The sequence below is a fragment of the Suillus plorans genome (genome assembly GCF_016647745.1).
Source record: "Suillus plorans strain S12 chromosome Unknown HD556scaffold_89, whole genome shotgun sequence".
NCBI lineage: Eukaryota > Fungi > Basidiomycota > Agaricomycetes > Boletales > Suillaceae > Suillus > Suillus plorans.
The window spans coordinates 140,299-164,431 of record NW_024537473.1 but is presented as its reverse complement, the minus strand read 5'-3'; the positions used below and the strand labels follow the sequence as shown (position 1 = coordinate 164,431).

Below are 24,133 nucleotides of genomic sequence, written 5' to 3'. Positions count from 1 at the left end.
ATGATTGTTCACCATATTTGGAAAGTACTATGCATACTGCGTTGCCGCAAACCTCCAACGTGCCCTTTCGGAAGAAAACTAGCAACTGTCAATCTCTATGACAATGGAATCCTATCCCTAGAGCAGATTCTTGAATGTGTTGGATTCTCCAAGAGAACTTTCTGGCAGATTCTCAGACCATGGAGGGAGAACGGTGTGCAGCGCGCCTAGTACAGAATTCGTGGTCACCCACGTACTTTACACTTTGAAAATGTTCACTACTCAATTTGTTTGAAAATAACTGACTGGTCTCCGTCCACTTCTCAACCACACATTGCGAGCTTGCCCGCGCAGGCATCTCATAAGCAGTTGAAGAAAATCGTGACTGCGGCGCTGTCAATGCGCTTGCTCAAGCTCAAATTGCTAAATTTGGCAATGTATTTATTTATGTTCTCATGATTATCATCACGAAGCGGATACTACCTTTTTGCAAATAAGTCCCCGACTCCCACGTTAGTGGAGGAGGGCTTAGTCAAACACAAAAATCACCCTCTCACTACCGTTCTCTGCACACGGATTGTTCCATTTACTTCCCGTATGTCTCCGTTATTTCGCCGGGCCCTCGTCCTCTCAGACTCGCCAACCCTCGTTGTGCCCCTTATCATTGCTCCCTCCCATCTCCCTTCGTCGTACTGTCTTTCATGCGTACTCTGCACTGAAACCTGCTTCTTTGTTGATCCTCACGCCAGTCAAATGCCCTCCAAGCTTTTTCATGTGACGCCAGCCCGTGTCGTTATTGATCATAGGCAAAGATCCAAACACTGTGTTTTCGTGCTCACAACTGCCCCATTGAACATCTTGCAAGAACCTTCTTAGTAGCAATCCCCTTGGGCCAACATTAGCTTGTGCACAGAGGACCATCTGAGTATATCTCATACCACCCATTTACTATCACTTTACATTCCTCACCTACACTGTACTTTGTCCTATAGCCCTCGAAAGTTAAGAGCACATACTTGGGTAAGGGGTGCAGCATACAAGCTGAAGCCAAGCCGTTTAGATCTGACCCTTTGAGCACGTTCTTAACAGTATTTGGGCACATTGGCCCTAATGTTGCAGGATTAGGAAACCCCTAAAGTCAACAATGTCAAGCAAGGCTTGCTTAATCTTTCATTGCTTATAGCAGATGGACACATTCAGCTGTTAAACACCAGTATAGTAGAACCTTCAGCTTTCTAGGTGCCACTGATGCCATTGGAAAAATTTTGCAGGGTTGGCCCAGCATCCTGTCTGGCAGGTAAACTGTGGACAACCTTGGTAGGTCCTTCAGAGTAGGTTGCCAAAAAAACAAATACAATACAAATCAGTGGCAACTCCAATGGTAGAAAGAGCCATGGTAATAAAGATAGACTGGACATGTTGCCTGATGATATAGATCAGGTGAGAGTTAAGGAGAGGAAACACCCTACTAATGAATTATTACAGAACACTCCTGTCAGTTATATATGTCCAATCACTGGATCTCTATGCAGCTCCCTATTTAATCTGATTTCTTATTGCACACTGATACTTTCCCCCAAAATCCTTATAATATTCACCCACAGAGCACACTTTTTATTGCTTTTGGGAGCAAAAAATTCTAAAGATATATCAGCAGCCAGTGAGTCATCTCCTGATGTATGAAATGCAAAAGCCCTTGCATACTGGTGAGACTCTGATTTATTCTGACTCATTGTGACTTGTGCATCTCACACACAGTGGGCTCACTCTGCTATTTTGTATTCTTAGTGTGGGCCCATATCCCTCAGTTCATGTTAAGACCATGCACAAAGGGTAGGACTGATTCCAAGGGGCTTGGCTTCAGCTCGTGCGCTGCGCCCCTTACCCGAGTATGTGCCCTTAACTTCAGAATGAAGTCCGGAGAAAGTCCAGTGAAGTCCGAAGGACTTCCGGAGGAGCGTGGGAAACTTCGGAAGGACTTTCCGGACGAGTGCGAGAAACTTCCGGATGAGTGCGGGAAAGTTCCGGAGGAACTTCCGGAAATTATGATGGAGTTTCGTCCTGACGGGGATATGTGTAATGGCTACTCAGGACAAGTCCTGAGTAGAAGCAAACAGAGGAAAGGCTGCAAGGACAAAGTCCAAAGCAGAATAGGTCCGGAGGACCGCGGGAAAGTTCCGGAGGAACTTCCGGAAACTCGGAGGAATGGAGGATCGGATGAGTGGATGAGTGGATGAGCAGAGGATCGGAGGAGCGGAGGAGCGGAGGAGCAGAGGAGCAGAGGAGCAGAGGAGCAGAGGAGCAGAGGAGCAGAGGAGCAGAGGAGCAGAGGAGCAGAGGAGCAGAGGAGCAGAGGAGCAGAGGAGCAGAGGAGCGGAGCTCCGGCCTAGGGAATTCCTCCCTAGGCCTGAGATGGATAATGACTAAGTCGGAGGACTAGAACTGTTACGAGGACTTAGGGTGAAGGCTAGTGCGAGGACTAATATGTGTATGATATTCAGACTGAGGAAATACAGGAGTATCTACTGGGGTTTATATACTAGAGGCAAGTCTGTGCAGATCAGTAAGCAGAGGGGTAAGGCTATGTACGAGCATGTGGAAATGTATTAGAAAATAAGACGGATCATAGGAAATGAACTCGGAGATGAAATGAGGTACGGAAAATGAGGAAGTCTAACTCAAGAAGGAACATACAAAGGGATAAGGCACGGAAGATAGATGCGAGTCGGATCCGGATGTCCAGAGATGAATGCGTGATAGGTCCGGGTCCGGAACGCAAGGAAGATAGACGTGGGTCGGATCCGGATGTTCGGAAGTCCGGAGACAGGTGATTACCATAAGGGGATGGGCGCTGATTTAAGGTTTGGGTTCGGACATGACAGATAGGTCGGATCCGGAGATCCGGAGATGTGGATATCAGATCTGGCGTCCGGATATCAGATGCAGGAGTACAGGGATCCGGACGGATAGAGGATTGGGTCTGGAGACATGGACAGGAGGTCCGGAGGTCCGGATGAGGCGTGGGAACGTCGTCAGATGTTGGTCCGGAATGCGGGATATGACAGTTCATATCTCTATGTACGTGTACATTATCAGTCATTTAGCAAATTTTTTATTGCTGTTCAGCTATAGAATAAGATTAGGTCTCATGCTAGGAGAATCAGACTTTATAAGAGAGTCATAAATAAAATCATCAATATGTATCAGCTATGCTACTATCCATTTAAGGCTATTTGTTAAAATTGGTTGAGGCAGACTCTGTATAAATTTGTATACAGTCTTAGATAACCAATTAAATCCAATTCAGATGATTCAGTGAATAGCCTTGAGTGGGTAGTATCATAGCTGATGCATATATAGTGCCATACAAGACATTTTCTATCACAGATAAAGGCTCCAATATTCTTAATGCACACCAGTATTATAAACAAATAATAATATGCTTATGCAATGATGTAGACATTCAATGGCTGGTGTAATTGTAGATCTTGCACCAATGTATGCATACACACATGCACCTATGACTAGACCATAGGTCTTTTCCTTCTGATTTATTCTGAATTGTGCATCCTACATATAGTGGGCTCACTCTACTATTCTGTGTTCTTAGTATGGGCCCACATCCCTTATATATAGTCTTAGATAATTAATTAAATTCAGTTTAGATGATTTAATAATGGACAATAAAGGAATGTACAAGGTTTCATAGAATGACCTCAAACAAAGTAGCCTTTCTGTATCTACTAAGATTCATCTACTGCCCCCTGTTGTGGCTGAAATGAAGTGTGTAGAATAGTTTGAATAATATAAATTTATCCAACCAGGTTCAGTAGAATGATTTTCAGAAGAAAGTCACCTTTGAATATCTATAAATATTCATAAACCATGTAGCATGAGAAAAATATCGAATGAATGTAATTTATGTATTTTGATAAATGAATGTGATGATAGGTACAGATAGAGTATCTGATTTGATGAGACAAAGCAGTAGATTTTCAGGTAAGTGTGTCTGCATATGAAGAGTGACAATTGTATAAGGGTTTGCACTAGTATCAAGAAAGTGAGCGAAGGAAAGGTCAGAGATAAGGCTACATTGTGTCACATATTGCAAAATCTGCTTGGTTGTACTTAGCTAACCTACATGAATCAAGATTGAAGGGATTATATCTCATAATCCAGGTGAGGAGTTCTAGCAAGTTGTGTATACTGTCTCAGAAGAACTAGGCCCAAACTATCTGATCACCTTCATCAACACAGATGCTATGTCTAACCAGATGGCTTGAATAGCTCACCATAACTCCTAGATGCTAAGATTTGACAAGCATATTACTACGTACTAGTAGCTGCTGGTGGAAGTTAGAACACATGTCCGGATGTCAACCTGGCATACCTCCACCTCCTTCACAGATGTCTGGATGTTCTTCCAGATGGACATCCAAATTGGATGTTTTGTGTCTGGATCCTGACCTAGGTGAAACAGTTTTTTAGGTCAATTTCTGTCTGGATCCTGACCTGGGTCCCATAGGGATTCTCATGGGTCCTACTGCTACCCATTCAAGGCTACTTGTCAGAATTGGTTGGGTCAGACTCTGTATAGATTTGTATACAGTCTTAGATAGCAAATTGAATTGAACTCAGATGATTCTATGAGTAGCCTTGATAAGTAACCTTGGCTGTAGATATTGCCATGAGGTTTTTATTTGCAACTTGACCATTTGATTAATAACAGCTTGGAGAATTTATTTTTACTAAAGGTAAAATATGTTCCTGTGATATTTGTAATTGATGCTACCCATTTAAGGCTATTGATTGAATCTTCTGAATTCATTTCAATTAGTTATCTAAGACTATATACAATATGATGGAATAGATAGGTCAATATATGATCCCAGCATGTTTTACAACTGGGATAGGTTAAGTCATCAATGTCCAAATGGACAAGTCTACTAGCGAGGAGCTAGAGTGATGAGCAGGATTCTACTCTCAAATGAGAGATCAAGGGTTGTCCTGGGTCCGGTAGAATGACCTCTGGAAAAGTTCCATTTCAATATGTGCCGATATTTATCCCATTGTATGACTGAAATGTCAAACCTTGTACCGAGGGTGATGATTTCACTGGCACAAAATGATGTGGTGCAAATAATGGCACTAGCAGACATGATGATAACTCGGAGAGACCCTCAACCAGTGCAGTGCATTGGCCAGCAGCTTGGGTAGTACACCAGCCAGCATTTTGGGCAGTTCTTTGGGTAACACTTTCTGTTTGTCTATCTGTCTGAGGATGATACACCATTGACATGTTCCATTTTATGCCTAGACATTTTGATAGCTGTCCCATAAACTTGAAGTGTTTCCATACATTATCTAGAAAGAGTTTTGTGATTACTCGAGCATCAATGTCTTTTTTCATAGGCATGATATGTGTTTGTTTTGTGTATCGATCAACAACAACAAAAATAGAATCAAACCCTTCGCTTTTTAGCAAATCTACGATCAAATTACAGGCAATTGATTGCCAATGTCCCGCTGGTAGTTCATTTGGTTTAAGCGGACCATGTGGTCTTCATATTGTCTCAGAATTCATATTCCAGGAAGCTGATCCTACTCCATATGCCAGTGATTCAACTGAAGCAGGACATGTATCAGCTGTGCTGCTACCCATTCAAGGCTACTTGTCAGAATTGGTTGGGTCAGACTCTGTATAAATTTGTATACAGTCTTAGATAACCAATAGAGTCCAATTCAGATGATTCAACGAGTAGCCTTGAATGGGTAGCATCATAGCTGATTCATATATATTGCCATACAAGACATTTGCTATGACAGATAAAGACCTTAATATTCTAACAAGATGATAATATGCTTATGTGATGATGTAGACATTCAATGGCTAGTGTAATTGCAGATCTTGCACCAATGGATCAACATATTTGTTTGTTTGTGTTAAGATCATGCTCAAGGGTCAAATCCAAAGGGCTTGGCTTCAGCTCGTGCGCTGTGCCCCTTACCCGAGTACGTGCCCCTAACTTCCGAAGGCTAATGGACGATGTCTGAATGGCGTCGGGCGATGTCCGGAAGTGTCGGACGATGTCCGGAGTCCGGAGTCCAATGTCCAATGCACGGGAATTCTGGCAGACGTTTGGGAACAGGTGATAAGACTAATCCGGATGAAGTCTGAACTAGAAAGGAAACAGCGGAGGACTACCAAAGGTAGAGGCGGAGGTGATAAGTCTATCGGGGTCAACCCTAAGACTAGCGGAGGTCGACGAGAGGATTACTCAAGTCGGACGGAGGAGAGAATGAGCACAGTCTAAGATAATATTTGAACTCAAGAACTACATAGAATCTACAGGGTTTATATACTACGGAGGACTTAACAGAGAATAAGCTAGCGCAGTCCGAAGCTATGCGAGGCTGTGGACGGAGCGTATAGAAAAGTCAAATGCTAGTCTATTGGAAAATAGTAAATGAACCCGGAGATGGGAACAGAGGAAAATAAAGGCGGAAATGAAATGAGGTATGGAAAATGATATAGTCTAACTGGAGTAGGAACGTACAAAGGGACAAGGCACGGAAGTTAGACGCAGGTTGGATCCGGACATTCGGAAATGATGTGTGTGATAAGTCCGGGTCGGGAATGCGGGATATCACAGTATCCCCCCCTTAGGGCCGAGCCCACGAGGCTTCTGATTCAGAAGTCCGGTCCAGAGTTGTATGAAAGCGAGATGATGGGCGGAGCTCGTAAAAATAGCACTGAGCATATAAGTAGGCCGGGGCGCCCATGAGATGATTAAAACTTTCTCCCTAACTCCTATTACTGCTTATTATGTCTAACTCCACTTCCGGCAACAAGAAGTCTGCCCGGCAACTCCTCGAAGAGAGGCAGGCGGAAATGGTAGCCGAAATCGCGCGACTCGAGGCGGATGCTCGGAGAGAGGCGGAGGAAGAGGAGCGCAAGCGCAAGGAGGCGGAAGAGGAGCAGAAACGCATGGAGGAACAGAAGCAGAAAGATATTGAGGAGATTCGGAAAAGGTTGGCTGAGCGCGAGCAGGAGCGTCTGGCCAAGGCCAGGGCGGATAATGTGTCGGAGGTGAGTCGGATGAGTGTTTTTTATGATCTCCGGAGTTTTACGAAGCGTCAATCCTCCGGTCCGGCAGATCTGGAGGTTGCTTGTGAGATGTGCGTCGCTAGGCGCAAGACTTGCACCTGGGCAGTTGGGTAAAGTAAGTGGTAAAAAGTGAAGTGGGAAGTCAGGAAAGGTCAAAAGTAATAGTATGTAATGCTGGCGCTTAAGTATGGCGCCTAAGCGCTGTCATGCGGAGCCGAATCGCTACCAAGTAGGTATGTAAAGATATATGTAAGTAAGGGTCCATGATAAAAATAAAGGTGGAACGATATGCCAATAAGAGAAATGGAAATATACGCACTAGTGAACTTGGTGGACAGTGGATGGATGTGTCTGGATGGCTGGCGCTATAGGGCGCTCAAGCGCGGGAAAGCGCGCGCATATACATCATAAATGGCAGTGACGTCTCCGGCGGTCGATCTTTGAGTCCAGAATTTCGGAGATTTCATATTCCGGTTCTCCATTGACTAATACCGGAGGTGGAGGAGGTTGGATGTGATTGGGAATAGTGTTTGGAGTTGCAGGTTCTAACTGAGAGACATGGAATACGGGGTGTATGGATCACATAGCGTCCGGAAGATGGATGGTGAAGGAATGGGTACCAGGACGAGCGATGATGTCGAATGGACCGAGGTTCTTTTCTGAGAGCTTTTTTGATGGTCGGGTCGAGCAGAAATATTTTGCTTTCACGAAGACCTGTTCTCCGACTTTCACCATGGCATATGTGGAACGTATCCTCACTCAAGGCTTCGAGGTTCAGGACACCATGGAAGAGCTCCTCACAGTATCCTGTCTGCTCAGAATGTACACCTCACAAACACCGTTCGTCGCCGTGTTCCTTATGTCATTTAATTTAACAAGGGAGCAATGCACGTCGACGATAAGACCTCCATGATCCTATCAACATACACGTTCTTTCATCAGAACCAGCGTCCTTGGGGAAACTTACTACCTTATCAATGTTTGTGTTGCTACTGCACTCGTCCTTGGAAGTCCATCGCCCACTCTTTGACCGATGAAGCCCAGTTCACTTGCAAGACCTGCCATTGCAACATCACCTACACGAGGCCCAAACTATCAAAAATTATCTTGTTCACCAATGGTTACCAGGGGATTAGCAGTGTGAGTGGTAAGCTATCGAAGAAAGGCGGCAGGGCTGGCTCTGGGTGGTTGATGCTTGTGGCAATCAAGCCCGCCCACCAACCATCACTCGATCATGTCGCTGCAGACCATTGATCGACCTTTGGCTTACTGTTTGTCTGCTATTTGCATATCTCGCTGTCAGTCTACTGTTCGAGCTCGAATTGCCTTTCCTGAGTAGTGTTCTGATAGCATAGATATGAGTATAACTGATAATTTTACACCCATTCGCACACAACAGTTATTTACCACAGCAGTGTCCTTGATTCATGACCTTTGCCCTAGCTCAACACCCTTTTGGAGGTGAGGTCGTAGATGTGACAATTATGTGAGCCTCACATCAACCTTTATCTAAACACTAGCATCCCCCACAATTTGAGATCTGCATGATTCACCTGTGAATCAATATCCTCACATCGAAGTTCTTCGTGCCACAGTACACCTACTCAACTTCATCATCATCGCTGTCATCGCCTGAAGTAGGGCAGTCAGTTTGTTACAAGGAGTGCGCATCAGACATACCCTGAATCAGAGAAGGAGCATCCCATGCAATCTGGTGAGGAGAGCAAGTATCAATTTCATGAGGTGCATATTCTTCTAGCACCTTTGCCTGATAATATTCCTCTAACCAATGAAGTCTATACTTCTGATATAGCTCAGTCAGCCTTGAGCAGCCCAATTCCACAAGTTGTAGTTGCTCTTTGAGCTTAGCTACAGACTCTGCATCACCTGTTCCATGTGCTGCCTACAGGTGTCGACCGTTCGGGTCTGAAGCTTGCCACTGGCGCACAACAAGAGTTGAAAGTATGGAAATATATAGCTCAAGGTGCGCCCTATATTTTCCTGTTAATTTTCTGACACTTATTTATTTCAAAGATCATCTTCAGCATATTAATGATTTATCCCCTCCAGGAGCTGTGAGTTTGACTGCACAGGAGCCGACTTTTGTGACTTCGCTGCATTGGCTTCATTCCGGTGATGATGCAGGTTGTTTGCTGGCGACCTACTTATACCAGGGAATCATGTGGGTTAATAAATTGTCATTCTTAACATTCGCTAAATATTTGCCAGCTGTCGTGAACCTGAATCCGGTGAAACACGCTGGGCCATTCCCCTTCGGTCGCTAATGTACGTTTACTATCAAATTATGAGGAAAGAGCTCATTTAAATATCTAGAGGACATGCTGACCTGTCTCCTGATGAAACCTGGATCACCATCTTCAACCAGCATAATGGTATTGATGTATACAAGATCCCTGGCGCTATATGGTTGACATCATATCACTTCACAATTCGAGACAATGTCATCCTACCTGTTTACTGGATCGATGAAGGTCTTAGACTGATGGCGGGCAGCGACAGTGGAACAGTCTGTGTATGGAATGTGAAAAATGACTCACGGCTTCCATTTCTGTTGCATGGTAAGTTGCACGCAAGCTGTTTCAGTTCTAACCCAAAGCTTTCTTTCACTAGGCAATTGCATTGTACGCGCCTTAGCAGTGAGCCAGAGTTACACACTATTTTGGGCTCAACTGATGCACCCTTTTCAGGCACATTATGATCTTACAACGCACACTTGTAGAATCGCCACAGGTACTGCTGAAACTGGCCCAAGGACATCAATACACCTTTTTGAGACCAAGGAGCTAAGAGAGGCCGGCACATTACGAAACCTGCAGGTAGCCCACAAATTGGTGAGTGGCATGGCTGCGTCTGACTGTGATGCTCTATCTGATTGGACAAGTCAATACCATGCATGATATGTGCGCTTGTGCTTCTTCTGGCAATGATAACCGTCTTCTTCCAGCATTATCGGATGTCAAGTTTGACGTCTTGGATTATGGAATGGGAAGCACAGTGGTAATTCCTGACGACTGCCTCTTGTAGTTCTAGATATCAGTAACCTAGACCGTGACCAAACAGTGAATCAGTTTGCAAAAAATCTAAGGCATGCCTGCCCACCGCCCGCCCTGTACATGCACTAAAATCCCGCCACTGGAGCTTTCCTTGAAGATTTCACTTTATGACAACTAAATCGTGTTTCTAGCTTGCACGACACAAACATGACACCGTGATCTGGATTTCTTATGCAATTTACCATAACAGACCAAGTATCCTGCATGCTGTTCTCGCAGTTATGCCTATCATTGTTTCAAAGTCCATGATGCACCCACACGACTATGGGCGAGGATGACGTTGGGAAACTTAGGCCCACCCAGCAGTCCCGTCCGCTGTTCATAAAGTTCAGCACCATCATGTATGTATATATCATTTCATAAGGCGACCCCTTGTTGATGTCGAATATCGGTTGTTCTTCTCTCCTGCGCCGTCTGTGGGCTGCCAGCTCGCAGCATCTTATGCGAGCTCGCAGCATTATTTACTGAAAATGACACTCGACGCTCGAGTTAGACTGGATGTCTGCCTGACTTATATCAGCGTTACAGTCGCCTATGCCTCTGCCATTGTGTCCACGAAGTTCGAGCGTCCCCATCATGGGTATAGCATCACTTTGCGTAAATCCTCATACGGTAAACGCACTTGTTAAATTTGGCTTTGTTACTGGTGGACTGGAGGGCATGAAAATCACAAATCATGTTCCATATGGCTGGTACCGAGTAGGGAGTAAACATTGTTTGCTGTGACCCGTCTCGAGGAAGGGTCCATATGCCATACGCATGGTGGGAACATCCTCCGGCAAAGTCCGACGGTACCCAATCGGTATCACTTTCAAATTCTTCACCTCTTCTTTACTTCTGAGCTGGTTCAACGACGAATCACAGTCCGGTTGATATTTACCAGGGTCCAGCGTCGAGATTTCTGTCTCTGTCTGGCACTGCGGGCTCTCCTGCCGACATTTTGTGAGAGTGAACCGTGCCAATCATGAGATCGGGGTAAGCATTTAGTAAGTTATCTGTTGTAAGCTGTCAGTACTTCTGACAGTCTGTGCCTACTCTCATGCTGATCCAGTTGATCACCACTTGATGGTCAGAAGTCCTGAGGTCGCATCAGCAGCGTGGAGAGAGGCTCCCATTTGTCAGATTCGAAGGCAAGCCACCCAAGTATATAAATCTCGTTCTTCAAAGATAAACCAACAATTCAACTTGGACCCAGCGGATATCGCTATCCATGCGCCATCGTTGCATGGTCGTAAGCTCACGGCTGCAGTGGCATTTGTAGCAGGAACTGGATTCACACTCCTCGGGTGCGTTCAGAAGTAACTCGATCGAAATCTTCTCATTTTGCGATCCAGGTATGACTAAGGTGTCATGTCGTCACTAATTACGGGCAATCAGGTAACGACGTATTCTATTGCTTGCATGGGAATATATATATCTCATTCTAAAAATTTGAGGCTACCTTCCCTGAAGTCATAGTGGAGGCTAGCCACCCCAATCATGCAACTCTTCAGGGCTTCACAACTGCCATTTATGTATGTTTTCACTATCTGTACGCCATCTTCTGTGCTTATACAATGCAGGAAGTAGGCTGTCTCTTCGGTGCTCTTTCCAATCTTTGGGTTGGAGATAAGCTCGGTTGCCGTAGAACAATTGCTTTAGGAGGCAGTATAATGATGATCGGTAGGTGAATTATATCGCATTAAGAACACCAGCTGAATTCCTCAGGGGCAATTCTGCAAACGATTGCATTTTCTTTTGCTTTTACAGGCGGCAGAACTGGTCTGATAGTCGGTGGTGCTTGTTATTGGCTCCAAAGTCCTGCTGAAACAAGTTTGTAGACATCGACAGTGCCAACATATCATGCGGAGCTCTCCCCTTCCGCAAAGAGGGGTCGAATGTATGCCATTCATATGCAATACGATGAATGACTGACAGAAATTTTCTAGGATTATGATGGAGGGGACTCTGATTGTGGCTGGAGTGGCCATTGCGTGAGTGCGCTATTGGATTTATTTATCTTGTTAAATTGATTGCTGTCTTACAGCTATGTACGCGAGCCGTTATTTCCATTCGTTCATTTTTCTGATGTGGTTCTTTAGTGGATTGATTTAGCACTGTATGTTTCGGTGTCACACCCAGGTTAGGGTTGACTGACCGATGAAAATGATCAAATCAGATTCTTCGTGAATTGGTCGTCTGCTCAGTGGAGAGTTCCGATATCACTGCAGTTAGTGTTTGAAATTATTGTGGTGACATGCATCGGATTTGTGAGTTCTCTCCCCCTGAAAATATGCATACTTGTACTAACAGATTCGATTTGGCACGCTACGTAAGCTTCCCGAGTCACCGAGATGGCGAGTTCTTGTCATTCTCTGATTTTTGCGAAGCTGATCAGAATCCTAGGTTGGTAAAGCATGGTCGGAACGCAGAAGCGATGGCCGTTATATCCACAGTGGAAGACAAATCTCCCTCTGATCCAGAAGTTCAGCACACCTACTATGGCATTCGTGAGGCTGTTGCCATTACCGGGGGTCGCAGCCAGAACTTCAGACGAACAGTCATTGCTGTGGTATGTCAGATGATGCAGCAGCTGACCAGCATCAACCTCGTTACCTAGTGGGTATTCCAGCCCTATGATGTGACCCGTCGTGATCTAAAATGCGCTTTCAACAGTTACGCTGTACGCTATACCACCACGTGATCTACTGTGGCAATACTGATATCACGCAGACTATCTTATTCCAGCGTCTTGGTCTCTCTGATGTCAACGCGCGGATTACCGCTGCTGCCAATGGCACAGAATATTTTCTTGCCTCTTTTATTGCTTATTATGCTATAGACTATGTTGGCAGGCGTCAACTCATGCTGATTGGAGCCATCGGTCAATCCCTTGTGATGCTGCTCTTGGCCATCTTAGGATATATCAACATTGGACCAGCGCAGATTGTGAGTGTAGTCCTGTTATTCGGCTTTAACACATTTTTCGCTATTGGGTGGCTCGGAATGGCCTGGTTATACGTGAGTACAGCAATGGCAGTTTTAATCTTTTTTGATCTGATATTTTCTTTGTTTGATTTCCAGTGTGATGAGCTTGCTGGGCTCAGAACCCGTGCACAAGCAAATGCACTAAGCACGGGTTTGTCACTCTGTACACCAAGACATGGAGATAATTTTAACTTGCCTATTCTTTTCCCAGCGTGCATCTAAGTCATTCTTTTGGGAACTATTATTCATGTCACATCAGGCAGAACCCGATATTCAACACCTGGGGTTAGGACGGCGAGTGGCGACAAGGAGCGTGTAGAACTGATGGCTGCCATCTACGACAAACCTCTCAAGCGTCAGGACTACTCAGGCATTGTCGACAAGGACAAAGCCAAGGAGGCTGCCGACAAAAGGCGGGAATCAAGCCTGTTGAGAATCCGAATGCGGATGACCCCAAGGCTGGCGCAGATGTCGGAAAGATTGTCAATCTTCTGGTATGAGACTCTTCCGCGGACCGTTGATGGCAAACCGTACGGTGGTGTGTCTGTCGTTGATGATGATGCAACGTGGTGTTAATCCGTTTGCAGATCTTAGTCGCTCACCACGTAGAGTTCGTGCTCCTAGCACTTATGATGGAAGTTAGAATATATATGTTTTGGAGCGAGCGTCAAGGTCAAGGGTGTTGCATAAGCATAAGTTGATAACAGTCGATTAGGGTTTACATATGCATATTTCCCAAGGATGACACCACTAACTTAGGAGTAAAAATGAACATATTGCGATGATGATTAAGTACAGTTACAATTTGTCATGAATATCTTTTCCGTGAACCCGCACTCTGTATAAGCAAGTCTGCACCCCAATTCCCCGTATCTCGACAATAATCAGTCCAAAATCAAAACCCGACCGAATAATGTCCTGGTAGACAGGAAATGTTTGAACCGGTGACTCGTGATCAAAGGGGCTGTATTCCACATGCACAAGCTTGATGAAAGAGCCACTGGGATTCTGCCTTCGGGATGCTTCAATGACCTCGTGGGGAGGTCCGTCGTCCACACCTAGATTAACAGGTCTGTAACGCTGAAGATTCTCAGCGTGTTCAATGAAGCCCCAAATAACAATGTCCCGGGGTGCATCCAGCAGGGAACTGCTAGACTGAGTAAGATGTTCGATTGAAACATGAGTAATGATCACAGGGCTCTTAAACCCAATTCCTAGATGACCCCTCAATTGGGGTAGTCTCCAACAGCTTTCTGGAAGATCCGCAGTCAACGCTAGGTTGGGAGAATTGCTTTTGTGCTGGTCTGCTGTCTGACACCATACATGCCAGGATGATGGGGTAATGTCAAACTTGGAAGTAAGAAGCGGTATATAGAAGGCTCCAGAGCTGACCAGTGTGAAGTCCTGCATCAAAACCAAATTGGCAGATGACACACCAACAGGAATTTGATTGCATGCAGCCGTTTGAAGATGTTCAAGTCGAGCAAGGATCACGTCATGGTCTGCATCGCTGCTCCTGGCGCCAAAAAGACTGCCATTCCAGTTGAACGACACAACAAGCAGGCCCAGTGTTATGGCCTTGAGAAGCTGAGAGATAAGAAATTCCGCGATGTATCGCATAGCTGAAGTCATTGGAAAAGATGGGCGCCTGTGACACAGGGTGATGATTTAGATTATACATTGGACATTAATGATACTCAACTCACCCTTGCTCAGTTATCGAGCCAGATGCTCCTTTTTCTAATTGTTGCATTTCCTCGGGGCCTGTCAATTGATGTGGTCGTCACGGCTCATTCCCTTGCAGGTAATTGGCTTACTTACTGGCGTTGAACCAGGGACTCCCTTCTTCCACGAATGATTGTTCTTCGAGACGGCTCTTGGCTTCTAAAGGCTTGAGTTTGCGTCCAAATTTCGGGTGCATAATAGTTGTGGAATAACCTGTCTGATAGGTTCGTAGCATTTATACCTAGGATTTTTTGTTTTGTTTGATAGAGACAAAGAACATTGCCTGCGATTATTGCAACAGTTACAAAGGTAGTTGGCCAGTAATATCGACTCCGGCCCAGGTCAGTCGTGCTAGCGGAGAGCTAATTCGATAAATACAAACATAATTCCGACAGTCACCTTGCTTGCAAGGTCATATGCCAACGTACGGTTCCGCGAATCGTCCAACAATGGCATTTTCCGCATTTGTAGTCCTCGCTCATACATTTGCGACAATTAATATTGTGACCAGTCTCTGTCCTTCCAAAATACCGTTTCAAATGTGCTCATTCCCTTCGTCTTTCCCATTAAAAACGAAAGCAAGGTCAGTCTTGCCCTGTCAGCTGCCACCCGACCTTTACGATTTCGATAAACCCAGGAGGAATATCACGACTGACGACATCATCCTCATGCCAGTGTCTTTGATAGAGCGGCCAAGACAGATTACGGAGATAACCGCCTCCGCCATGCTGGCTTCAACAGGGGCAGGCGGACTGGTTGATGCGGTCGGTAGGAATAAGAAGCCCATAGCAGCTCGAATGGCATCTCGCAAACATATTCAGCACAAGAACGAACACGCTGCAGACTCACTTTTGTTTTTGAAAGGTGGGGACGGCTCGAATTCGATGATGATTCCCTTGTATCCAACATACCTTGCGCTATGATGAGGAGATGAATGGGTACTATGAAAACAACGACATTACCTGGAGCCAAAAGGTGCGTGGCTTTACTGATATATCTGTACAGTTCATATTTCAAAGTGATTCCATGATAGGGACGAAAGCAAAGCGCCCAAGTCACAATCTGTGACTGCCTGCATGCGCATCACCCGTTCTCTTGGTTTATTTCGCCCGGAAAAAGGTAGGGTTGCTGGAAAGATCCAGTAGGACCAGTATCCACGAGTAACTTTCCATTATAAATCTTTCTACCCTTCTTTGAACTCGCCATCCATAGCAAGTGAGTGACACTCTTCCTTTCTCCCCTCCCTTGCTGATCTGGTCTTCGTAAGTGGTCTCCACTGGAATGAAGCCCGCTCCCTTGGGCAGTGCACACAGGATGCAACATCAGGGTAACGAATCAGCTGCCGGTGACGGCCATCGCACCATACCACGACCGACGCCTGCGGAATTTCGCAAGTTAGTATCTGGTCCCCAAGAAAACATCATCCGTGCAATGGACGTAAGTCAGCCGGTCTTCGAAGAAATCAAGGTAAATAGTGATTGCGCATTATCATGCATCGCTTATCTTTGATAACAGAAAATTCTCCGCAATCAAGCAGTTATGATGCTTGATTGCGAGAGGTTCATACACGAGCAAGTCCCAGACATCTGGGCAATATATTTGGACTGGGTAAGCTATTTTTTTACCAGTAAGTTATATGGACTATCTAAACCTCCTCAGGCTCGCGAGGAACTGGCATCATTTCTATCCAAGTACACTGATGCACAGTGGCCTGTCGAGCTCTACATCGAACATTACTTATCCAAGAAAACGTATGCCAAGCGTCACGCCTTCAGAGCCAAGATAACGAAGTTAAGGCCCGCCCCCAACACTGTTCGTGTTAAGAGCTCTGCCTCAGAGGTAAAGTACCTGCGCCCATACTGCTAATAAATAGCACCGCTTATCCTTTTGCGCGATAGCGTGGTGCGAGCTTGCCACCCGCTCCCGGTGGTCCACCTCCACCTTATGAAGATCACGACTTTGTACAACCTCATGCGGCGAATGACGATAATGTTACTGTCGAGAACTTTCTCAAGACCGTTAACCCTGACATTAGCCACTTCCTCACCGCGTTTGAGGAATTAGGGATCAGCAGCGAAGCGGACCTGGTTGTTGTGAGGTCATGGGCTTCTGGTGTGAGAAAGGATTTTTTCAAGAGAGAATTGATGGGGAAGATGAGCGCTCTCCAGATCCAGGCTTTGAATATCAAACTTGGGGAGATGAATTAGCGACCATCCCAAATTTATGATGATCTTTTAGTCTTAAGCTTCACACTTATTCGTCCAAATCGAGTTCTATTTGCATTTTGTGGGTGACTCTATGTTGCCAATCGGCAACAATCTCTCCCTTACAACGTTGGGAATCAAAAGATTCTTTGATCTCGGAAAGGCGTGGTGGGTCATGGCGAGAGATCGTAGTGTTACTGCTCTCACACATTACCGACACTGGGGGGTCTCACAACAGGGGATGTTTATACAGATGCTGTTTAAAATGCCGCTGCGATCAATAATTGTCGATATATACAGAATATTGGTAGAATTATTATCGCGGTCATCGACATTGTATGCGTGACTTGTCGAACATGGCAGAATTGTCCATTTGAGAACAAGACCTTCTCCATACTGTTCTTTTCAGATATAACTGATCTGGGCACCTTTGGTTTTGGGCTAATCGACAGATGAAAATCATGGCGTCACGAAGAAATTCCTGTAAACTTACTGTCGACTCACACTACAGCAAAAACATCGTTGTGCTGACAGCATGATAACCACTATCCAAGCCAAAAGCACCGCCGCCAGTACCATCCACAAGCCATTGCCAAAGCTTACAGCGAAGTCGCATCCAGGGAAGAGGGAGTTGACGTTGTTTTTGACACCGACAACCAGAGCAACGTTTGCAGCAAAAACAGCAGTCGAAACAACTGCTGTTATTGTGGCAACTATGAGTCCGATTGTTGTGATTGAGTGTGAGCGAAGTAAAAGAGACAACACCAAGGCGATGGTTGAGAGTGCTGCTTGATAATTGGTAAAGATAACCCGACCAAGAGAAAGAGGAATGCAGCGAGAAATAATATGAAGCAGGCCAGACGGACAGTGTGCTGCTGCAGTAGCTGTAGAAGCTTTTGAGACTTGGGTGTAACCACTGTAGGACACCCTCCATGCTTGGTGTTACCAGCGACTGGGTTGGGAAGGATGGATGCAATGCATTGCTATGTAGTGTCTTGCGTGGCTTTGGAGCTGCAGGCGAGACAGCCTGGAAATATACATAGCTTTGTTATATGATGATGCTCGCAAGGTCTCGCGTACCCAGGCTGTAGGAGCTCGTGAGAGTCCAATTTCAAACCCACTCGCAGTACTCTGAAAATAGAGGAGAGCCATTGTCGGTGACGAATAGAATATTATATCTGATACAGTGAGTTGCTGAGTCGACAAGCATGGTAGCTAAAACTTGAAGGTTGAAGTACAGCAGCAGTGAAGTTACTGGGCTGAACCAATTCAGCATATAGTCTGCCGGCCATTCCCACATAACAGTCATGCTAGCGGAGAGCTAATTTGTATGATAAATACAAACGTAATTTCGACAGTGAACAATAGGTACACCAATATTTGTAACAGCCTAATTCTCCGCTAGAATTCATGGCATCCAAAGCAGTACATTCCCCTTCAAACTCCAGTGCTCCACCGCTCCTTGTACAGACATAGCGGTGGGCCTGTGGCGTTGATGTCTGTGCTTGCCTGTGGTGTAAACCGCGCAGGAGAGGCTGCGACTTGAGCTCTATATCGGTAGGTATTCATGACTTTATCGTCCGCGACGCATTTCGTCCTGATAAATATGAGTGCCACTGATCTGATCAGCTTCACACAGTTCTCAAAGTCGCTGCAGACTTCGACAATCTGCTGGATGTTGTGGTAGGCAGTGAGCTCCTGTTACAGTAACATTTAGCCCCTATACTCATTTCTTTTTGTCTTGCTTACAAACGGGCTGTCCGTACCATGCTTATCTCTTATCTTCGCCAAGCGGGCTGTCCACCTTATCCCTGATCCCTTATCTCTTATCATGCTTCTATCTTGATAACACATCTACAAGCTCCGCTTGAACATTCGTATATAAACCTAGCTACTTACGGTTGTATTCCTTACTTTAATCTACTGGGTTTTACCTGGAACATCGTCCTTCAGTAAGGTCTCCAACCTTACTGTCTAAGAACTACTATTCTAAGGGAGTCAGCGACACTCGCCTTAGCCAGAACCTTTGATCTCTCATTCGAGAGCAGACTCACGTCTATCCGGTATTCTGCCGATTGTCTACTCAGACAGAGATAGCTCGACTTATCCCAGTCGTAACAAAAGATTAAAGTCTTATAACCTGAACCGTTGCCATCAGCAACGAAACCGACACCACGACTTCATTAACTCCTTTAATCGGAGCCTTGAACCTAGGAGCCTTACCAAATATCCCTCCTCTGAACACCATGACGACCAAAGCCAAAGATATAGAACTTAAGATCGGCTCCCCCCCCGAATTCGATGGAGACCGCGAAGAATCTAAAAGATTCATGATGAAATGTCACGCATACCTTGATATCAACGATCAAGTATACAACGAAGACAAGAAGAAGATCATCCTAGTATTGTCTTACATGACAAAAGGAAACACGGCGATATGGGCAGAAGACTTCATGGAAGCAGCCCTAGACCCCAAGAGGAAAGACACCTCTGGTCAAATAATCGGCTACGGAACCTGGGCCACTTTTAAAAAGGACTTTGACGAAGCCTTTAAACCCATGGACCCCGCCGGGACCGCTATGATGAAGATCCGAGAGTTGGAAATGAAAGGAGATCTCCACACCTACATCTCCAATTACAAACTCCTCGCACATAGGGCAGGAATGACCGAACAAGCCCCCCTTATCGAATTTTTCAGACAAGGTTTAGATTACGGGCTTCAAGAAAGCATGCACCGTACTGGTGAATGCCTCGACGACTTTGACACCGTAGTCAATACCTGCATCAACCTCGATAACACTTTCCAAAGGATGAGGGCTATCAGAAGAAAAGAGAGGCCCCACCAGCAGAAAAAGAAGAACTTCGGGAACAAACATTACGTTCCAAAAAGAAGCGACGATATGGAAGTCGATCGCATAAGCCGTCTATCCGACGCAGAATTAAAGAAACATCTTAAAGAAGGGAGATGCTTCAAATGTCACCAGGTAGGACATCGCGCCAACGACACCTCGTTCCACCCTAGAGAAAGGGACCAGATCCAGAGAAAACAAGAAGAAGAAAACAGCAGCGACGACGAAGTCGAAAGTCGCGCTTCCTCCTCTAGAGCTCCTATTAGGAGAAAGAAGGAGAAGAACGAAGAAGAAACCCCGAAAAGAAAAACACCAATCCGAAGGAAAACTATGAAAGAAAAGGCGAAGGAAGTCGAAGAAGAAGAAGATAGCGACTTCACCGAAGTAGAACGCCGCTTCGTGGAAATGGATTTTTAGAAAGGAGAACTGCCTCGACGTCAGTAACTCCTATCCCTGTACGACTAATACGTTCTATCGGAACCAGAAATGAATTAAGAATTCCTGCATCCATTTTTTCCGATAAACGCGTACAAACCGTCAAAACATCCATGATCATCGACTCCGGAGCATCCGGGACTTTTATAAGCGACGCCTTTTGTAAAAGGCATAAAATCAGGACCCATAAGCTTTCTCGCCCCTTCCCCATCATCACTGCAGATGGATCGGACGCCCAGGGAGGACTCATCTCCCGTTATTGCGTACTCACGGTCAAAATTGACCAGCGAACCATGATCGGAAAGTTTAATGTGGCAAAATTAGCCAAACAAGACAAAATCCTCCTAGGATTCCCTTGGCTCTCCGCACTGAAACCTCAGATCGATTGGGAAGCCAAGACAGTGTCACTTCCACCGACAAAGAGATCGTTGGCTATAGAAAGGAACATCGATAGAAAGCGACGAAGAAGATCCCTCCCACCGCTCTTCAAAGAGAAGAGGATCGTCGAAAAGGAAGCCTCTCGAGTTTGGGTAAATTCTAAACTACGGAAGCCAGTACAGGTGAAGGTGGCAACTAATGAAACCCCCTCCCCCTATACCACTTCCGTAGAAGAAGAAACAATGGATGAAGAAACCCCTAACTACAACACCAAGGACGACGTCTGGTCAGAAAATTTTAGACCCCCAGTCCGTGATCCTCTTGCCTATCAACTAGCCAACGATGAAGTACTCGTTGAATACGCCACTGACGGAGCAACGGTGCACATCATCGAAGATCTATCTTTCGATACCCCGCTAGTTCAAGATGGAACATCAAAGAGAGAACAAAACTTCGGAAAGACAAGCAATAAGGCCCAGGAATTCGCAGTCGCAGGAGAAATAGAAAAACAGAAGAAAACCTTTGAAGAACTCGTTCCCCCCTTCCTACACCAGTACCAAGATGTTTTCGCCAAAGACGGCCTTAACAAACTTCCACCTGAGAGACCTGGGGTAGATCATCGTATCGACCTCAAACCAGGATTTGTACCCAAAACATCAAAGATTTATCCACTATCAGGAAAAGAACGAGAAGCGGTCAAAACGTTTATCGAAGAAAACATCAGGAAAGGCTTCATTGTCCCGTCCAAATCCCCTCAAGCTAGCGGATTCTTTTTCGTAGGAAAGAAAAGCGGAGAATTACGTCCCTGTCAAGATTACCGGTATCTTAACGACTGGACCATACGAAACCAATACCCTCTTCCCTTGCCAAAATCCCTCATCGAACGACTCTATGACGCCAAGTACTTCACAAAGATCGATATAAGATCTGGGTACAATAATGTTAGAATTCATCCCGAAGATCGCTGGAAAGCAGCGTTCACCACACAAGAAGGGCTATTCGAGCCAACGGTCATGTTCTTTGGACTAACGAACTCCCCCGCAACATTCCAGGCGTTTATGGCGAACCTCTGTCAACAACAGATAAATGAAGGGTGGTTGGTTATCTATATGGATGATCTCTTGATCTTCTCAAAAGATCTGCAACAACATCGATTACGGACGATTGAGATCCTCAATATCCTCCGGAAGGAAAAGTTGTTTGTCAAACCGGAAAAGTGCACTTTTGATGCTCAAGAAGTGGAGTATCTCGGAATGATAATCCGACCCGGAGAAGTGGGAATGGAACCCACCAAAGTAGATGGAATTAAGCATTGGCCGACCCCGGAAAACCTGAAGGACACACGATCGTTCTTAGGGTTCTGCAATTTCTACCGAGCATTCATCGCTCACTACTCTGACATCGCCCGACCCCTTATTGACCTTACCAAGAAAGATCATCCCTTCTTATGGACAGACAACTGCCAAAATGCCTTCGACCGTCTCAAAAGCGCCTTCTTATCACAGCCAGTACTACGGAACCCTGACCCAACCCGACAATTCGCAATTGCCACCGACGCATCGCTTGCGGCAACCGGAGCGGTGTTGCTACAGACTGATGAAAATGGGATGTACCACCCATGCGGTTATCTCTCTCAATCATTCAATTCTGCGGAACGCAACTACGAGATCTTTGATAGGGAATTATTGGCAGTCGTCAGAGCACTCTCTGAATGGCGCCACTACCTGGAAGGAAGCCCCCACACTGTGATAGTATTCACAGATCACATGAATCTCCTCTACTTCCGCTCCGCTCAGAAGCTAACAAGGAGACAAGCACGATGGCAGCTCATCTTGTCCAATTTTCAGTTGGAATTACACCACGTCGCAGGAACCAAGTTAGCTGCTCCTGATGCGCTTTCCCGACGCCCGGACCATTCACTTGGAAAAGATGACAACGAGAATCGCATTCTCCTCCCCAATACCATGTTCGTACGACTGATCGACGATAACCTATCGGAGAGTATTGCACATAACTCCGCCGAAGACCCTATATACCAGAAAGCCCTGGAAGCACTAGACGGAGTGTGCCTTCCCCCCATGAAATCCGCCCTCTCTGACTGGACATGCACCAATGGCGTCCTGTTTTATAAAAATAGAGCCTATGTGCCAGCGGCCCAACGGCACGATGTGTTGTTCAAACACCATGATCATCCTACGGCCGGACACCCTGGCTGGTTCAAGACTGAAGAACTGGTGAAACGGTACTTTTGGTGGCCCGCCATGGGAACCTATATTCGCAAATATGTCGATGGTTGCGCCTTATGTCAGCAGATGAAGGCCGACACGCACCCTACTACCCCGCCCTTACGGCCGATTCCTTCCTCCGCTAGTCGTCCCTTCTCCCAGGTATCTGTTGACCTTATCACTGACCTGCCTGTGTCGAATGGTTTTGACTCTATCATGATCGTGGTAGACCATGGGCTTACGAAGGGGGTAATTATTTCACCATGCAACAAGAACATCACCTCAGAAGGAGTGGCTAAACTATTCCTCAAAAACGTATTCAAGAGATTCGGTCTCCACGAGAAGGTGATCTCTGATAGAGGACCACAATTCATTTCAAAATTCTCTCGAGAACTCGCCCGACTTCTCGGATATCAGATCGCTGCATCAACTGCCTACCACCCCCAGACGGACGGGCAGACAGAACATCTCAACCAAGAACTTGAAACCTATCTTCGAATCTATTGTAGAAGTAACCCGTTAGAATGGGCCAATCATCTTCCCATTGCAGAGTTCGTCCACAATCATCGAAAGCACGACGCCAGGAACACGTCTCCATTCTTCCTCATGATGGGCTATGAGCCACGAGGAATCCCCCACATCCTACCTATATCAGACACGCCAGCAGCAGAAGAAAGACTCAGGAACTTACAGAAGATACGCGAAGAAGTACTCGCCTGCCATAACATTGCTATGCAGCGAATGGCAGAAAGATCTCGCCATGGGAAATATCAACCATGGAAGATAGGAGATAAGGTATGGCTTACGGCCACCAATCTCCTAACATCTTTACCATCCAGGAAACTTGCGCCTACGCGATACGGCCCATTCGTTATCACCGCAGTCTTATCTCCCATCACGTTCACCCTGAAACTCCCAGATCAATGGAAGGTTCACCCCACGTTCCATGCTTCTGAACTATCCTCCTATCGCGAAACAGAGATACACGGACCGAACTACACCGAACCTCCACCTGACATTATCAACGGTGAAGAAGAATACGAAGTAGAGGCTATTCTTAGCCATAGAGGCACGGGTAAACGAAGACGCTATCTCGTATCTTGGATCGGCTACTCTTCCGGAAGCAACGAATGGATACCTGAGGAGAACTTGTGGAGTTCGAAAGAACTGTTAACAACGTATAAAAGGA

General features: G+C 45.8%; 6 protein-coding genes across 6 annotated transcripts; 4 read left to right on the top strand and 2 right to left on the bottom strand.

Moving 5' to 3' along the window:
- Positions 1–210, top strand: HD556DRAFT_1247928 (uncharacterized protein; the record flags this gene model as incomplete). The annotated part of the gene is made up of 1 exon (XM_041298738.1): positions 1–210. The coding sequence occupies one exon, from the start codon at positions 1–3 to the stop codon at positions 208–210; it is 210 nt and encodes a 69-aa protein (XP_041154119.1).
- Positions 211–8,514: 8,304 nt separating this feature from the next.
- On the top strand, positions 8,515–10,109 carry HD556DRAFT_1313326 (uncharacterized protein; the record flags this gene model as incomplete). Its single annotated transcript, XM_041300779.1, has 8 exons — positions 8,515–8,573; positions 8,901–8,935; positions 8,997–9,071; positions 9,122–9,269; positions 9,317–9,373; positions 9,422–9,666; positions 9,839–9,939; positions 10,053–10,109. 8 exons carry the CDS (start codon positions 8,515–8,517, stop codon positions 10,107–10,109), a joined length of 777 nt encoding a protein of 258 aa, XP_041154118.1.
- A 1,402-nt stretch (positions 10,110–11,511) lies between these two features.
- HD556DRAFT_1313325 (uncharacterized protein) lies at positions 11,512–13,704 on the top strand (the record flags this gene model as incomplete). Its single annotated transcript, XM_041300778.1, has 14 exons — positions 11,512–11,538; positions 11,598–11,675; positions 11,724–11,823; positions 11,911–11,930; positions 11,982–12,040; positions 12,090–12,134; positions 12,188–12,191; positions 12,243–12,259; positions 12,320–12,410; positions 12,454–12,472; positions 12,531–12,712; positions 12,817–13,161; positions 13,225–13,279; positions 13,388–13,704. The coding sequence occupies 14 exons, from the start codon at positions 11,512–11,514 to the stop codon at positions 13,702–13,704; spliced, it is 1,359 nt and encodes a 452-aa protein (XP_041154117.1).
- A 246-nt stretch (positions 13,705–13,950) lies between these two features.
- Positions 13,951–14,535, bottom strand: HD556DRAFT_1221181 (uncharacterized protein; the record flags this gene model as incomplete). The annotated part of the gene is made up of 1 exon (XM_041296808.1): positions 13,951–14,535. A coding segment is annotated over one exon (585 nt), but the record flags the coding sequence as incomplete, so codon positions are not given.
- A 1,632-nt stretch (positions 14,536–16,167) lies between these two features.
- HD556DRAFT_1449504 (uncharacterized protein) lies at positions 16,168–17,060 on the top strand (the record flags this gene model as incomplete). The annotated part of the gene is made up of 4 exons (XM_041307605.1): positions 16,168–16,320; positions 16,369–16,461; positions 16,513–16,692; positions 16,752–17,060. 4 exons carry the CDS (start codon positions 16,168–16,170, stop codon positions 17,058–17,060), a joined length of 735 nt encoding a protein of 244 aa, XP_041154115.1.
- Positions 17,061–17,462: 402 nt separating this feature from the next.
- Positions 17,463–18,531, bottom strand: HD556DRAFT_1313322 (uncharacterized protein; the record flags this gene model as incomplete). Its single annotated transcript, XM_041300777.1, has 7 exons — positions 17,463–17,498; positions 17,551–17,562; positions 17,661–17,770; positions 17,868–18,084; positions 18,138–18,188; positions 18,313–18,378; positions 18,487–18,531. 7 exons carry the CDS (start codon positions 18,529–18,531, stop codon positions 17,463–17,465), a joined length of 537 nt encoding a protein of 178 aa, XP_041154114.1.
- Positions 18,532–24,133: the final 5,602 nt, after the last annotated feature.